At 42.0% G+C, this 13,971-nt stretch overlaps 1 protein-coding gene across 7 annotated transcripts in view; it reads right to left on the reverse strand.

Annotated features, from left to right (window-relative positions):
• The window catches only part of FOXN3 (forkhead box N3), a 408,488-nt gene that overhangs the window by 14,999 nt on the left and 379,518 nt on the right, over nucleotides 1–13,971 (reverse strand). For all 7 annotated transcript variants that reach the window (XM_057544390.1, XM_057544389.1, XM_057544384.1 and 4 more), the window contains one exon: nucleotides 8,969–9,074. In XM_057544390.1, the coding sequence (XP_057400373.1) occupies nucleotides 8,969–9,074 (106 nt within the window). The remainder of the gene's footprint in view (nucleotides 1–8,968; nucleotides 9,075–13,971) is intronic.

A 13,971-nucleotide genomic window follows, 5' to 3' on the forward strand; every position in this document is an offset into this window, starting at 1 on the left:
CACAAAATATTTATAAAAACTGATATACACTACTAGACCACATAGCAAGTCTCCACAAATATCAAAAAAGCAGTACCTTACAGGTCAATTCTCTGACTACAATGCATTATAATTAATAATCAATGTTGAAGAGGTAACTAAAAGCAAAAATAAGAAATAACCACCTCCTCCTAGGTTTGAAAATTTAAAGACACACTTCTAAAAACATGTATGGGTCAAAGAAGGAATCAAAATGGAAATCAGAAAATACTTTGAACCTGTAACAATAATGAAAATAAAAGGTATCAAAACTTACAGATGCAACTAAGCAGTAGTTTGAAGGAAATTATAACCTTAAACTTTTATATAAAAAGAAGAAAAGTTTAAAATAAAAATATCCAATCCAGACCACAACAACAAAAAAGAATAAGCTCAAAGAAAGAAAGGAAATTATAAAGTAGCAGAAATCGATGAAATAGAGAATAGATACAACCTTATGCCAACATCTTTGAAAACAGGTGAAATGGACAAATCCCTACAGTTACCAAAATGAATTTAAAAAGAAATTAAAAATAAGTTATACTATAATCATTAAAAAAATTAAATCAATAGTTAAAAATCACCCCACAAAGAAAACACCAGCTCCACAGTGTTTTGCAAGTAAGTCCCATCAAACATTAAGCAATAGATAATTCCAATCTTACCTAATCTCAGAGAATCTAATAGCGAATACTCTTTAACTCATTATATGAGAATAATGAAATCCTGACACGAAAACTAGATAAAAATAGCACTAGAGAAACATGGACATGGACAAATATGCAAAATTCATACATAAGATGTTAGTGTACCAACACTAGCAATATGTAAAAAATATAATGTATCATAAGCATATCAGAAATGCAGATTTTACTCAAAATTGGGAATTTATAATGTAATTCACCAAGTAAAAAACAATGAGAGAAAAAATTTATAGCTATCTTAAATGATGTAAACATTTCATTGATGAAATTCAACAACCATTTATGATAAAGTATCATAGCAAGCCAAAAATAGAAGGAATTTTTTTTGTTATGATAAAGTATATTTCCTAAAAAAACCTATAAGAAACATTCTATCAATTGTTCATCAATAACATAGCTCCCTTTAAAATAAGACACAATATAAAGATGTCTATTACCATTACTTTTACTCAGAGGTCCTAAGTGCAATGGGACAGGAAAAATAAAAGATGTAAGAATTAGAAAAATCCACACCATTATTTATATAAGATATAATTTTATACATAGAAGAATCTACAGATAAATTATTAAAGTTACTAAGGTGGTTTATTTTATTTAGCAAGGTTGCTGGAAAAAATCAATATACAAATAATTAATTCCAGATGGATTATAGATTTAAATGAGTAGGAAAAACTTTTAAAATCTTTTAGAAAAAAACTATAGAAGACCATACGATCTTGGAACAGGGACTTTTTAAAGACACTAGATTTCATTACAAAATGATTACTAAGCATGAAAATTAAGAGCTTCTGTTCATCAAAAGACATTATTATGGACTGTGAAATGACCATCCACAAACTTAGAAGAGTTATTAGCAACACATATAGTCAATAAAGGATTAATATCCAGAATATACAAAGAACTCCTACAAAGATAAGAAAAAGAGAAACAACCTGATAGAAAAATGAATAAAAATGTTGAGCAGGCAATCCATCAAAGAGCACATTCAAGCAGCCAATTAAATATATGAAGAACTGTGCAATATCTTTAGTAAGAAGGGAAATGGAAATTAAAATGCAATGAGATACTGTCACATAGTCACTAGATTGGTTGAAATTGCAAAGTATGACAATTCCAAATGTCTGTGAAGATGAAGAGGAATGGGAAGTATCATACTCTGCTGGTAGGAGTGTAAATGGATACAAGCACTTTAGAAAACAATTTGTCATCGCCTGGTAAAGCTGAGCATGTTCATACCTTACAAACCAACAATTCCCACACCTGGACACGCATCTTAAATGAAACTGGAGACATGTATAGGAATTTCCATAGCAGCTTTGCTTGTAACAGCCAAGAACTATAAACAATTCAAATGTCTTTAAAAAAAATGTGGTATACCCACATAGTGGAATATTATACAGCCATGAAAATCATCATCAGTTACAACTATATGCAGCAAACCAAATAAACTTAATAATGAATAAAAAGAGCAAGTTGGAAAGAAGACACATAGTATCATTCTAGTTATATAAAACTCAAAACCAAGCAAAACTAAATATAGTATTTACAGATATCAAAAATACTTTTAGAAACCTAGGAATAGTAAATACAAAATTTGGGATTATGGTTATCTTTCAGATAGCAGGTGCAGGGGCCTCTGATGCTTGCTCCAGCTGGGTAGCCCTTGCCAGGAAGCATATGGGTTCAACTCCAGAACTTCTGTCTCAGTGGTCACCTCCAGGGCGGGGGCAGGAAGGAGCACAATTTTCTCCCATGAGCTGCAAATTGTCCCCTTAAAAGACTGAGGTAAATGTGACTCCCTCTCTGTACTAGATCGCAGAACACAACAGGAATGATCCTAAAACTCTCCTCTATGAACCGTTTTGCATTTGGCACAGTTCTGCATACCGGGAGAGCAGAGGATTCTTAGATACAATAGGAAAAGCCGCCTGGACTTTCATACTAATGCCATTGATTTGAAAACATGAGGAGCAGCTCCAGAACGCTGATCAAATTTTAAACAGGGAACTTGCTGGTCATTGTTTAGATTTCTGGACCAGAAGAGACAGAAGTCAAGACAAAAAGCCGAGCCGGCAGCCGAGTAGGAACTCCTGTGCATCCTTTGTCCTCCTGGTATTGTTTTTTCCTTTTCCCTTTAACCGCTCCCTGTAGTAATATTTCCTCCTCTCCTTCCCACCACTAAGCATAACCTAATACTGAGTTTTAGAATTGCTTTCAAAGACCATGGTTTCAGAAGATAAAATCTGACAGGTACTTGGTTTTTAAAAAACAAAACAAAATACAATACAAAAGAAAAAGATCAGTGGCAAACTTTCCCTCCAGTTGTATAACTGGTCCCCACCCTATCTTAAAACTGAAGGTTGCAGGCTTCCTAAACTCCTGTGACAAACATCTTCTCCAAGGGAAAGACAAAGAGAATGATGAGGAGTAGATCTAAAGCTGATACACAGGTTTTCCTGGTGACTCTATATTGACAGGACCTTACGTATTAATCTTTTGTATGTATAGAACCATTAATTTCTGACTTGCTTCCTGTTCCACGGGAAGTAGAGTTTTCACTTGAGGCTCTTAGAGATCCAAATAAAATTAAGCAGTCTTAGGTGGTGATCAAATGGAACTTCCTTATAATTTTACAACATGCTATGGTTTAGACTACTGTCATGACTCCTCAAAACCATGGCCTTGCCACAAATGTGCACTGTCCTCAAGGTGGCACAGAAGCCCAATCTAAAGCCTTTTCTGGGGTTTGGGACTGAGCTTCAGGTACCCAGAAAGGGGACCTGGGAAGGTCTGTGGAGGGCAGGTTGGATGAATCCATAAGGCTCTCCCCATTACTCATTTCATTTTTTTTCCTTTTTAAAAGTTTGTGATAAAATACACAAACAAAAAACCTTACCATCTTAACCTTTTTGAAGCATACAGTTCAGTGGCATTAAATAAACTCATAACATTGTGCAGGCATCCCCACCATCCGTCTCCAGAACCCTTCATCTTGTAAGATTGTAACTCTGTCCCCATTGAACAATTTACCCCCCCATTCCCTCTCCCCATAGTTACTGGCAACTACCATTCTACATTCTTTCTCTATGAATCGGACTACTCTAGGTACCTCATATAGGTGGAATCATACAGTATTTGTCTTTGTGAGTGTCTTATTTCACTGAACATAAATGTCTTCAAGGTTCATCCATATTGCAGCATGTATCAGAACTTCCTTCCATTTTAAGGTTGAATATTCTATTGTGTGTATATATACCACATTTTGCTTGTTTGTTCATCTGCTGATGGACTCTTTGAGTTGCTTACACGTTTTAGCTACTGTGTGAATAATGCTGCTACAAACACGGATGTACAAATATCTCTTTGAGAACCTGCTTTCAGTTCTTTTGGGTATATACTCAGGAGTGGAATTGATGGATCATATGTTAGTTACTATTTTTAATTTTTGGAGGCCTGCCATCCTGTTTTCCACAGTGGCTGCACCATTTTACAACCCTACCAACAGTGCTCAAGGGTTCCAATTTTTCCACACCCTTGGCAACACTTGTTATTTTCTGTTTTCTTGATAGTGCCATCCTAATGGGGGTTAAGTGGTATCTCACTGTAGTTTTGATTTGCATTTCCCTAATGATTAGTGATGTTGAGCATTTTTCTATGTGCTTATTGATTACTTGTGTATCTTCTTTGGACATAAGTCTGTTCAAGTCCTTTCCCATTTATGAATAGGGTTGTTTGTTTTTCTGATTATTTATTTATTGAACACCTGTATAATGTTTACTGTGCGCCAGGCATGTAACTGTGTGTTAATCCTAGTAACTCATGAGGCAGGTGCTGGTTCTCTCGTGAGAAGCCCAGGTACACCTGGCCCAAGGTCACATAGCTGCAGGCTATGGACCCAGGAAACTTGGTTCCCAAGTTCATGCATGCGATTTCTGGGCTCTCTTGACATACGAAGGATGGCCCTCCCACCAGTTCTCTCTCAATCCTCTGGCAAGCCCTGGACATTTAATTTTTCTCTGCCACCTGAGAGGTCACTTGGGGTCAAAAAGTCTTAAGAGTTGAAAACAAGGTGTCTCAGACCCAGGAGATTGCTATGGCCTGTACCTGGGAAGCAGCCCATAATTCTATGAATGTAAGAAATCTTATGCTCCCATTTCCCAAGAGTTCCAGAAACAGTTCTTCTTGGACTAGAATTGTTTGTCCCATTCAGTGTATTCTCTGCAAGGAATTTCACTGGAGAAGCAGCAGAAGACACGGGCATAAAACTATGAGACGTGGGAGCAGTTATTTTGAGGATAATGTGTCTTGAGGACTCTCTGCCCAAGCAAATTTAAAAATAAGCAGGTTTCCAATGTCTAAGGATGGGCCGATCCCTGAGGTTATTGAGTAAAAAGTCAACACTGTAAAGTCAATTATACTATTGACAGATACTCTTACAAGGAGATTACACATCATAATTATATGCAAAGGAACCCAGCAAATACAAGCTGTGTAATGATCAGCTAATAAAAGTAACACTTCATCTATGTCAATAACAGTTTCAGAGTTAAGACAAACAAACATGGCCTTTGCCACTCAGTGGAGGAAAAAAAAAATCCCTGAAAGACAAATATTTTCACTTAAGGAGAAGTTGCTTAGACTCACACAGAAAACCTGTCACACAAAGCAGAGTAGGAAACAGGTCTTCAGGGGGTGCTAATGACTTTCTGGCCCTCCCGTCAGCCCCAGCTGAACTGATGGGGGGGCAGCAACCCCTGTAAACATGTGAACACCCCCAGGGACCCTTGGTCACTGCCACATGGTCTGGCAGATGACGTTTGCTGTTGTTCTATTCTCTGCTGGACTGTTTTCCCTTTAACCTTAGTTGAATTTAGGTTCAACTGACACTTGGCCAAATTAAAAAAAATTGCAATTGCAATGAATGTGAAAAAGCAAAACAAGATCCCCCCTCCCCTCCAAACACTTCTTAATGGGTTTTACACAGTCTCCCGCAAATACCCACCTAGCTATGTTTATGTTCATTTTTCCTGAAAGTGTCGCACTGCCTCCTATTTGGGCCATAAAGAGGGCAAAGGTATTATAAGCAAGGGTCCCTGATCTTCCAGAGCCTGTGACATTCCTCTCCCTAATGTCTCTTAAACTGAGGTGGAAAGTGCAGAATTGGTATTTGGATAATGGACTGCTAATGCACAATGGTTTTCTTTATCTCTATTTATGCAAATGGAAACTTGTCTAGTTTCTGCAAACTGCGGTTGTACATTTCACTGAAATGATTCTGCTTAAACCTCCTGTGATGTTGAGGAAGGTCACCCTTCGACTATGAGTGCTTTTGTAGGGGGACAGAAATTATGAAGCTATTGTCACTCAGCCCCAATCCCAGCCTACTGTAGTGTGTCGTAAGCTGGGGCAGGCTGGGCTGGGCGAGCCACGTTTCTGCAGCACTCCTGGCTCTGTCTTCGAGAGACTGGGAAGGGGGTGGAGGAAGAGGGGACACGCTCCTTCCTGTTCCTGCATCACCCCAGCAATGCCCCTTCCCCTCTGCAGCGCCAGTTCATTCCTATAGTAGCTGCTGAATCCAGTTTGTGATTCTTCCAATACTGGAGACCCAGCTTCTTCACGTTCCCTGAGAGGTACGTGTACCAGCAGGAGCTTTCTCCTTAGAGATGCCTCTGGTCCTTCCACGGGCCCCTCCTCTGAGCTCAGAGATTCCAGCCCAGCTCAGTGGTACCTCCTAAGAGGTCTGGATCCCAGCCCCAGCCCCTCCTCTGAGGTCTGAGGTCCAGCTTTGAGGGGCAGGCATTCCAACCTCACCCGAGGGCACGTGGCTGCTTCCTACAACTGTTTCCTCCGTGACACCCTGAGGTCTCTGTTACCCTTCCAGTTGCCTGGTTAATAACTCTCTACCTGGTTAACGGTTCTTTATTTTGAAGTCTCTCTGTTCGAGTACCTAGTGTGGATTCTGTCTCCCAACTGGATCTGACTGATGCATAGGTCTAGCCCTGAACCTGTTTGTGGTCTTTTACTGTGGAAGGAGTCTAGGTGAGGCTCTGGCTGGACTGCATGAGTAGCAACTCTTTTACCAGAGACAAGACATCATTGTTTTGCTGTAGTGCTATGTTCTCTTCTAACCAGAACATAACCAGTTAAAAAAATTATATTTTACATAATGCTTCTAGAGGCTAATCAGTAAATTTTTGCAATAATATATGCCATGAGGGTAATAATTAAAATTAGGAATTAAAATTAGGAGCAGCTCCTGCTGAAGGGCCAGCCCGGTCTCAGGCCTCCCTTCGCTCTGCCTGGCTCTTCCCCTCTCTGAGGGAATGGCTTGCATGGAGAGCTTCTTTTGCTTTCAAAGGCACTGAAAAGATGCTAAAGACGACTAACTGAAAGTCTGTACCTAGCATCTGCTCAGGAAAGTAGATTGTTACTCCCCGTGAGAACAGTCTACGGTCTCAAAGTCTTCTCAATCAAAAAGGTAAACTAGGAGGTTAGGCAGAAACAATTTTAAGCAAGAATGGAAAACAGAATGTCTCTCTCATAATGTGAGGCCAAGGCATGGATATCTTGGCTTCATGGAAGAGGCTTACCATTTATGAATTCAATTACTGATCTCAGGGTATCTAAGAAAAATATGGGAGAAGTATAAGAAAAAGAACCTTCCCATACACTTTTGGAAGGTATCACCATGTCTGGTTAATAGAAATGATAAGTGGTTTTTATCATTCTATGACTATTCTAATTCCTACCAACTTTCCTCCTTAGCAGGTTCCAAATGCCAGCGTCTGCCCTGAAGATTAAGGACTTCCATCCTGGCAAACGTACTTGGTTTGCTGGGAGGATTAAAAGACACAAGTGAGTGGAGAATCTCCACATGGTTGATTCACATCAGGGAGCTCGACCCTGCATGTCCCTCAGGGCCCAGTTAACAGACTTCCTGGGATGGTTTCCTCTGGGACATGAAACACTATGAAAGCACAATGGCCATTAGGTGTGAACCTGATCCAAAAGTTCAGGAAAGACGCTAGAAGGTGATGCCGTGAAGGGATGCAGCTCAGCGTGGCGGGCCTTTTCTAAACAAGCAGCTGTGCAACACGCAATGAAACATCAGCCAAGTGAGTGAGACCCAGCCGCTGTCCTCAGCCAGCAAACCACAGAGGACAGGGGGACACACACACATAGGGTCACTCATCAAAGGGTCACAAACAAAGCATGGGCTTATGGGTTCCAAGAAAAGAGAAATTAATCTGATGCTGGCTCAGAGGCCTGTGCAGAAAAGCTTTGTGAAGGAATCATTTTTGTGGTGGGCCATGAAGGATACGCTGCCGTGTATATGGAGTCTGAGGGAAATCGACAGAGAGGAAACTGTATGAATAAGATGGGCAAACACTGGATGTGTGTGGAGAACAAATTTGGCTCAAGGAGATGGGAGGACCAGGGGGACATCAGGGTGATGTGGTGGGAGCCAAGGAGGATGCTTTTGCAGACAGCTGGAGAGGCACATTTTAGGAAATCAGTCTGGCGATGGTTGATGGGTGGGCGAGGGCGGGCAGAGAAGCAGCAAGGAATAGGAGGAAGGCATTCAAACTGGTGCGTGCGAGGCTTCCAAGCTAGCGACAGACCCTACTCTGGGGCTGGCAGAGGAGGTGAGAAGGATGGAGGAAAGAAATTTCCCAAGGAAGAGTTCATGTGGTTTGGCAACTGACTGGATTCTCAGAAGCAGGGGACTGATGCCACCTGGTATTTATACATCACTTACCACAGCACTTTTCACACATGATTTTTTGCATGTGAGTTTCATTGCAACCCTTCCCAGGACTCAGAGGATTTCATGGATGAGGGAACTGAGGCCCAGAGAGGTCAGACATCCACCCAAAGTCAAAGGACTGGGAAGTGACAGGGCTAAGTCTAGAGGTCGACCAGCTAGTCTAGAATCTAATGACTAACTTGCCCACCATTTCCTTCTGTTCACCTTACCCCACCTTTTTAGAATAAAGCAACTTAGTTTCATCTGTCTTCATTTCATCTGCAAAGAGACCAGGATAATTTGACGGCCCAAGAAGGAGAAGTTGGCACTTGGATTGGGGTCCCTAGGAGCTATTTAACTTTTTCGAACACCCAAGCTATTTCTGTCTTTACTACTTACAGGCTGGTCTTCTCCATGCCCTTGAGTAGCCCCGTGGGACACACAATGTCCTTCCCACTCCTCAGGTGGGCTTTTTTTGCCCAGCAAGTTTCTCCCTTACCTCACGGCTGCTGTCATTCCAATGGGAGTGATTGGCAACGGCCGGACTCCGGGAAACAGGCCTCGGCTCAGAACCCGTGTTCCATTTTGTATCACTCCTGGAGGAACTGAAAGAGCAAAAAGGGAAAAGACACCACACATGAATCCAACTGTGAGGATTTCTGTTCTGAGTCAGAAATTTTGGATACACCAGAGAACGAGAGAGAGAGAGAAAGAGAGAGAGAGAGAAGGGAGAAAGAGATAGTCATAGGTACCTAGAGCAAGCAGAGACAGAGAAACACATACACACACACACACACACACAGGGAGATAGATACAGAAAAAAATACCATGAGAGCGAGACAGAAAGAGAGAAAGACACCACACCTCAAGAAAGAGATCTAGTCAGCCAAGTCAGACCAATAGCTTATTATTGATGCCTTGGTGGGGAAAAAAAAACAAAGATATGTTTTAAAAAGTGGGCTTCAAATATTATTTTCTTGCATTTATTAAATATAATCTTTTATCTCTAGTCAGACCCTAAAAAGATCTTAAGAACCTGACACCATCTGACAGCAGATGACCAAACAAAAGCATTTCCTCATGCTTCACTGTTCATGGTCAGAATTGGGAGCATCTTTCCAAGTGTCCTTAATCCAACAAGGGAAAAAGACCGCCAGAAGAACAGCAGAGCTGATTTTACAAACTACTCAGCACCTCAGCGCTCACAACACCATCTCATCATCTCATAACCCTCACAACCATCTCTGTTGGGAGTGAAGGGCTGTCAGTGGCGTGGATCTGGCTTCTGCCTCAGAATCACACAGCCCACTCTGGAGGGCCTGCCTTCCTCCGTCCCAGAAGCTTCCTCTAAGCAAATCTCCTGCGAGCTCTCTCATCACCCCATGGTCTCCTAAATGCACTCATCCCTGGATTAATCCTAAGCCAACCTTTCACGCCAGTGACCATCAGATACTGCCCATGCTGCATACAAACTCACGGTGGCCTTACATGAATCTGAGGGTTTACAGAAGAGGGGAACCATAGGAAATCCCTGATATTCGATCGTTTTTGACCTCCCAAACAGCCGTGTCTTCTGGTTCAAGCTAATATTCTTATTGCACCATCAACACTCCTCCATGCGTCTGTCTATGGGGCCAGGCATGCATCCTGTGTGAGCACACTGATGGAGGGCTTGTACACCTGGGGTTTTTTTTTTTTTCTAATCTTTTTTTTTTTAAATTTATTTATTTATGGCTGTGTTGGGTCTTTGTTTCTGCGCGAGGGCTTTCTCTAGTTGTGGCAAGCGGGGGCCACTCTTCATCGCGGTGCGCGGGCCTCTCACTGTCGCGGCCTCTCCTGTTGCGGAGCACAGGCTCCAGACGCGCAGGCTCAGTTAATTGTGGCTCACGGGCCCAGTTGCTCCGCGGCATGTGGGATCCTCCCAGACCAGGGCTCGAACCCGTGTCCCCTGCATTAGCAGGCAGATTCTCAACCACTGCGCCACCAGGGAAGCCCTACACCTGGGTTTTAATCTTAGTTCTTCTGGCAGGACTCCATGCAAGCTCACGGAATCTCTGTGTCCCTCTTTGAACGGTGTTCTCTAAGACCCCGTCCGCTGCCAGCATCCGAAAGAGTCCCCGGAGTTCTGGCTGTGTTCACGTAGCCCCTGGCACAGTCTCAACCGGGGGCAAGGTGGACAAATTGTGCTTTCTCAAACAAACACCTTACCAAAAAGACTCTAGAAAATCATACCTTCAAAAATAAAAACCACTCTGGATATTAAGTTTTTAAAGCTGATATTATTTGTGTAGAATAACTACTTTTCCCAAAATTCGCAGTATATACTTTTTACTCCTATCATTTTCAGGTCTCTAAGAGCACATTTACTTAAATATTCTGAACCTTTAATCAGGTCTTTCACATAGGATGAATGTCCACTCTGGAATATGGGATTAAGTTATAGACCGATTTCTTGGGCATTCTGTAGCTCCTCCTAATATTTTTTGCCATGTCTCATCCAGGTTTGTGTAAGGCCCTAGTTACTAGGTTTTATAAAAGGTGGGATGGGAGACAAAATTGAAACCAGTGCCTGAAGTCAGTACTACTATTGCAGTCGGGGTTCCAGAATCCCCTGTCTCTTCCCATATTTAATTATGAAGGTAGGTTGAACTAGATCAGGAATTCCTACCCATCCCATACTATCAGCCTGATTTCAGATATTAGATCATCTGAGGCAGGGGACTCACCAGGTATCTTAAAAGCATGAAACCTGTTATGATGTGACATTGCAGCTAATTATCATAGTTTGCCCAGTTGATGAGTTTTCTAGAACTCTAGAAGAGTGTCTAGAAATTATATTTACCTGAATTATTTCTATAAAGCTACAAGACAGTGTGGTATTGGTGTAAGTGCAGAAATATAGATCAATGGAACAAAACAGAGTCCAGAAATAGACTCGTGTGCGTGGTCAACTGATTCTTTGACAAAAAATATGCAGACAACACAATGGGGGAAAAGAGAGAACAATCAGAGATCCATTTGGAAAAAAATGAACCTCGGTCCTAACCTCATACCATTAGGAAAATTAATTAGAAATGGATCATAGACCTAAATGTAAGCACTAAAACTACGAAACTTCTAGAAGAAAATGCCAATAATTTCTGTGGACAGACATATGTAAAAACCAGTAGAACTATGGAGTTTGTAGACAGATGCTTCAGGTTGCTTGAAAAGATAGGTGTTTTTGGCTTGTCTCTCTGTTTTGGGGATCGTGGGAAAGGGTTTTTCAATTATTTTGCTGTACGGTACTCTCCTCAAAATGGTCAGATGACCACAGGTTCAGTTTAATTCTGATAATACTACTTAATATATCAGTCACTAGGGATCTCATCTAGAACAGCAAGCAAATCTGATAGAATGGCCTTACGCACAAGAAGCAGACAATAAATGTTAGTTATTATTGTTGATGTGGTTGTTGAGATAGGTGCTGAGCGCACAGAGGAAGGAGGTCACCTTTACTTAGCACCTACTGTGCACATAGTAGGACTGAGTATTAAAGGGACAGGACTTCACTTTGTTATTTTTATGTTACTGAATAAAAACATCTCATGTTGGCAGAAAAAAAAAAAAAAAAAATCTGATAGAATGGTACCCCCCCCAAAACTGAAATATTTATTTATACCATGGTTATAATTCTCACCAGTAAAAATTATTACAGTCCCATATACAGATTGTATCAATTAATGGATTAAATTACCAACTACCTGCCTATGTATGAGATGAAGGGGACACAGGGTCCCCACAGTTAAGTGGGACAGATAGAAAACCGAAGAGGCAATGAAAATATACTATGGCGAGTGCTAGGGCAGGGGGCCTATAGGCATGAAAGATGGAGACACCTAACCCAAAGAAAAGCTATCTGGGAAGCCTTCCTGTAGGAAGTGCCATCTAAGTTGGGATTCAAAGGCACAAACCAGGCCTAGAAGTGATAAAAATCACAATGTGCACAAGAACTAAAAAGTAATTTTGATAAAGCACATAATCCTAGCAGGAATGAGATGCCTTTGGACTTCATCCCATGGATATTGGGAAAATCATTAAAGGGTTTTGAGCAAGGAAGTGGTCTGCAGCACAGTGGCTGAGAGTCAGACTCTGGTGTTTCCCATCTGTGTCCTTTACTGCCTGTGTCCCCTGACAAGCTACTTAAGTAAGAAGGGGACAAATGGTATTTATCACACAGAGTATTTAGAGATTTCACTGACTTAATATAGGCATTGCTATTTTGAAAATACACGTTAGTCATCAATGCCCTCATCATCATCATCATCATCATCATCAACACGCTCACCATTCCCAGAGCAATCCTGGGGTGGCCTGTGCTGTCTCCAGTCCAGGTGAGATGAAAGCCCATAAGAATGGGTAAAGACAAAACCAGACCGTATTGGAAGACCTTGACCATCTTTCTGGTCACAGACTTAGCCGGAAGAGCAACCACTGCTCTCACGGCGCTTCCATTCTCCTTGAACAAATCATGTCAGAGTCACCATTTTGGCAAAAACACCGGAACCACCTAAAATCCTGGGACAAAGACTAGGGAGCCCTGGAAAGTGAAGAGGGCGGATGAGAGTCATGGGGCACGCATTCCCCTGGCCTCTGGTGCGGCCACGGAATCACCTGCCAGTCAAAGGAGAAATGCAGTCCCACTTTTTCTTTTGCCCAGAGTCCTCTGCCCAAGTGCCTAGAACCTCTAAGCACCAGGGGCGCACCTGGCATGAAGGGAAACAGAGAAAGGAAGCCAGCCCTCACTGAGCACCTACTGGAGACTGGGTTCTTTTGACTCTCTTGTCTCGTTTAAGCTTCAGGGAAGAAGCCTCCTGCATGGTTACAAGTCATGGGGCCACATGGCCTCTGTTCAAAGTCTTGCCCCACCACTAGCTCTGTGGCTTTGGGCAAGTGCCTTACCCTTTCTGTGCCTCAGTTTCCTCACCTGTAAAGTAGGCATAAACATACCTCAGAGGATCATTTTGAAGATTAAACAAGACAAAGTACACAAATTGCTAGCTCAGTGGCTGGCCCATTATATAAGCTCATCATCACCGTCATCACCATGTTCATCCCTCCACCATCCCATCTCACCGCAATGGCATCTTCTTACTAATTACCTCTGAGGCATAGGACCTAACGGGGTCAGGACATGGGGAAATTCTTTCAGCCTATTATTGTGCTTTTTGTAGCTCTCCCTAACTCTGCACTCACCCCTGAAAACATCTTCTTGGTTAATGAACTGTATTCACTTCAAAGAGAATCTCACGGACGGAGCTATCCCGCAGCATTAAAAGGTTTTCCCTGAGCTATTTTCTGAACCTCGCAAGACTTCCGGTGTGCAAACTAGGCTCTTCTCCTGAATCCTGGAGCTTGTTCTCAAATGAGCTGCCACTGAACGCTGCCTCGGCCAAACCCGGCATTTCCCAGTCCTCACCACCGGCAGTGCTCCTCACGTGGGGCGGGCGGGTGTGCTCCTCT

Source organism: Balaenoptera acutorostrata, chromosome 3 (assembly GCF_949987535.1).
Source record: "Balaenoptera acutorostrata chromosome 3, mBalAcu1.1, whole genome shotgun sequence".
Taxonomy (NCBI): Eukaryota; Metazoa; Chordata; class Mammalia; order Artiodactyla; family Balaenopteridae; genus Balaenoptera; species Balaenoptera acutorostrata.